The 3,933-nt window shown below is 48.3% G+C and overlaps 1 protein-coding gene across 1 annotated transcript; it reads right to left on the reverse strand.

The window, feature by feature from the left end:
• Positions 1-971: 971 nt before the first annotated feature.
• Positions 972-2,618, reverse strand: LOC127301915 (zinc-finger homeodomain protein 1-like). The gene has a single exon (XM_051332214.2). The coding sequence runs from the start codon at positions 2,265-2,267 to the stop codon at positions 1,377-1,379; it is 891 nt and encodes a 296-aa protein (XP_051188174.1). The 5' UTR covers positions 2,268-2,618; the 3' UTR covers positions 972-1,376.
• Positions 2,619-3,933: the final 1,315 nt, after the last annotated feature.

The following is a 3,933-nucleotide window of genomic DNA, read 5'->3' on the forward strand; positions in this document are numbered from 1 at the left end:
ACTACTACCTTGTTCGGTTAATCCACTTGCCAAATGAATGAGAGTGGATCAGTGAAAGATTTAGATTTAGATGGGATTTGGTTCCTTTCTAATCCATATCAACCTCTTATTTCTTATTTCAATCCCAATGAAATCGAACAAGGCCTGGGACTGACTAACGTGGTTCCGACTTAAAAAAAAAATCTTGGAGGAGGCCGGGATTCTTCGTAACCAGCTACCGGAGATAACCGGTCAAGTTGACAAGATCCTCAAATAAAATTTGAATTTCATACGCGATAGTGTCCAAACATTTTGAATAATATCTCGGAGAAGTGAGTGGGGGTGCCGAAGATATAGTGGAGGGTGAACACATTGTTCCGGCTGGACTAACCAACGGGTCCAAACTCGAATCAAATTCAATTGTACCAAGATTTTTTGCACGAGAAACCCATTTACCAAAAGGGGAGGAGGGTTTGAGATTTCTAGTTACCGGCCGGTAACCGGGGTTACGTTATTTTTCAATCGAAAACCAAATCCCTGTCTGAAAATAGCACGAATCACGAAGAAATATATTGGTTTAACGTATTTTCTGCCGGTTGTAGTTAATGTGCATACACTGAATCTCGGTGGCAACTTCATATGCAAATAAGAAAATCTCAGTCCATAGCTAGCACAAATCACGATTCAACTAAACGACTAAGGAGATTACTAAGAATTAAGCTACTTCTCAGCAAATGAAGATTAGCAAAAGCTTTGTTTTTAGGTAACCAAAGGGCAAGGACACGGACCAGACAGCATTGATCTGTGCCCGGATCATGCCCAAGCAAGAGCCAAGACTAACGGAGTGTACAAAAACAAGGAATGCAATGCAGCAACTGTTTTTTGAAGACAAACATGTCTACCTTCTTCAGGACTAGCGCATGAAGTAGACGAAAGGCCCGACCCGCCATGAGTAAAATTGTCCTAACCACAGGAAAATAATAAAGAGCACATACACGGAATCCATGGCCATGCAACCCCGATCCCCAGACACAGTTCGTCGTCGGCTAGCTGATCGGCCGGCCGCATCACCGAGTACATTCCCAAGAAGAACCAGAGATCAGCAAATGTCCATGGCGCCACAGCTAGCTAGGAATTACAGTCCTAAACAACAGTAAATAAAAATAATATAATAATAAAGAACGAAGGAACGCTCGATCGCTACACCTTAACCTAATTAAGCTAGCCATGCACGGCCGCATGCAGGAGTGAAGTTCAGACGCGAACGCTAGCTAAGTAAGAAAGCACATGCAGGTCAATATACCTAGCCAGCCACGGTGGAACTTGAGCTGACTCTGGGGCCGGGATGCCAAATGGGCGGAGCTTTCTTTGCATGCGGCGCCGGCCGGGCCGGAGGATCAGATGCTGCCGGGCGGCGGCTTCTTGCCGAGGGTGTGCTTGTTGTTGTGCATCCACACCTTGAGCACGTGGCGCTTCACGCCCACCTCGTCGCAGAACTGCTGCACCGCCGCCTCGTCGTGCTTCTGGATGCGCCACCCCACGCGCTCCGCGAACGCCAGCATCCGCTCCTTCTGCTCCTGGCTGAACTTGGTGCGGAACCGCTTCCGGCCGCCGGACCCGGACCCGGAGAAGTACCCGCCGGAGGGACCGGCACCGGCGCCGAGGGACATGCTGCTCATCGGGCCCACCGCCGACATGGGCCCGGCCGCCATCCCACCTGACATGTCGTCGCCGTCGTCCCGCCCGCTGTGGGACGTGGACGGGAGCGCCAGCGGCCGCGGGTGTCCTGCGGCTGCCGCCGCCGCTGCCATGTGGGGGTGATGGTGGTGGTGGCTGTGCGGCAGGTAGCCCGCCGGGGTGCGGTAGTACGGGGAGAACTGATGGTGCGGCGGGATGGCGCCATAAGGCAGCGGGGAGAAGGGCGAGCCCTCGGCGCCGCCAGCGCCGGGGAACTCGGACTCCCGCCGGTGGAAGTTGCGGTGGCAGCCGCACGCGGCGCAGCGTAGCGCGTCGATGCTGCCCTCCTCGCCGGCGGCGATGAACTCGCCGCACCCGTCGACGGCGTGCCCCCCGATGCCCACCGCATGGTTCTTGAGGCACTCGCGGTACCTGGCGCCGCCCGCAGCCTTGGCACGACCGCCCGCCTCGCCAGGAGGCTTGTAGGGCGCAATCCCCGCGCCGCCGGCTAGCCCCGTCGAGAGCGGAGGGGTCTCGTAGCTCGAGCTCAGCGGCATCGGCATCTCCTGCATCTCCTCCTCGTCGCCGTCGTCGTGGTCGTCGTAGTCCATGCTCACCGACGGCCTGCCTGCCGCCCAGCTACCCGCGACGTTTGTCTAGGCTAAGCTCTTGGTTTGCTTGTGTTTTCTCGAGAGGAGGCTAAGAGAAGGCTTAGCAAGGTTAAGAGCGGGATGAAGGGATAAGAGATCGACGCATGAGCAGGAGAGAGTGTGGACACCATCTGGCTAGCTGCCAGTTTTGACGCGCCGCTCAGGGCTCAGGCTCAGCTAGCTGCACCAACGCAAGCCTCGGCCAGCACCAGCCCCTACCTAAGCTAGGGTGATGTGATGATGTAACTCTCTCTTTATCCCTGTAGCGAACTCGCTTTCTCTACTGTTCACTGCCTCCCTCTCGATCGATTGGCACTTGTCTGATCTCTCTCCCAGCGTGTATGTTCTTTTTCGCAAAAAAAAAGCGTGTATGTTCTTTTGCTACGTGCTCGTGCCTTTGCTCTCTGGCTGTCCCTCTCTCGCTGCCCCTTTCAACTGGTTTGGCTCCAATGCCTTTGCTTTTAAATTGAGGTTTGGAATATTTGATCGTGACATTTGGTCTTTCTTATTTCCCATTTTGTACCTGGATCTTTGCGTGGCTAATATGTACTCCATCCGTTCATAAATAAACGTATGCCTAGTTTTTTCAATCAAACTATTTTAACATTGCCAACATTTTGCAAAAAATAGCAAAATATGTGATATTACAGTAGTACATTATGAAACTATATCCAAGATGAATTAAGGATAACGCTTTTGTGTCATAAGTGTTGCTAATTTTTATAAGAAAATTGGTCAAGTCTATTCTCTCCCTCTGGAAAAAAATATCAGAAATATTTACGAACGGAGGAGATATCATTTGAAAACTAGATCAAATAATAGTGCTAGGAAGAGCTTATCATAGGCTGTGAGAAAAAAAAAACAGTAACTTTGTACCTTCCATGTGAAAAATATCAGAGGAAAGTAGATTAAACTTTAGTTTTCTATGTATGTAACACATTAATGTTACCCATCAATGTGGTGAACTCAGTGTCCCGCTTGTGTGCACAGAATGTCTAATCATCCCCCATGTGCCTTCAGGAGCTGAAAAGCATGAAGGCCATATGCTGCTCCAATGTCAAAACCCCTTGGCGTTACCCTGCCCGCTATTTGTTTCCAGCTCAACTGATGTAACCAACACTAGCCATTTCCAAGAGCATCGAAATGCGCAACAGGTTACTTGGAAGTCCTAATTAAGTAGTACTATCCTACTGCATGGATGATTACAAAATCTTGGCTGTACACCACACATTACATCTCCATAGAAGATCTTTTTATCCTTTTTTTTTGAAATAAGATCTTTTTATCCTTTACTGAGCGTAGCAGTAGTACTAGCAATATGCAAAAGATTGTTGCACCCCCTCCTGCCTAAAATAAGATTAATGTATAATTTTTCGAGTCGAATTCAAAGAAATATGAAAATGTTATAAATATCTACAATTCCAAATACATATAATATTTAAAATCATGATAACTATAGTAATATTAGTTTGATATTGTACATATTTATATTTTAATCTATATATTTGATAAAATTCTATAAAGTTTGACTTCAACTAAACCCATTTGCTAGTTCTAGATCATCCAGAATTAAGATCAATTCTAGACCAATTAGATTTGCAGTGTGATTTGTCAAAATTAGAGTTGC

This window comes from Lolium perenne, chromosome 5, assembly GCF_019359855.2.
Source record: "Lolium perenne isolate Kyuss_39 chromosome 5, Kyuss_2.0, whole genome shotgun sequence".
Taxonomy (NCBI): domain Eukaryota; kingdom Viridiplantae; phylum Streptophyta; class Magnoliopsida; order Poales; family Poaceae; genus Lolium; species Lolium perenne.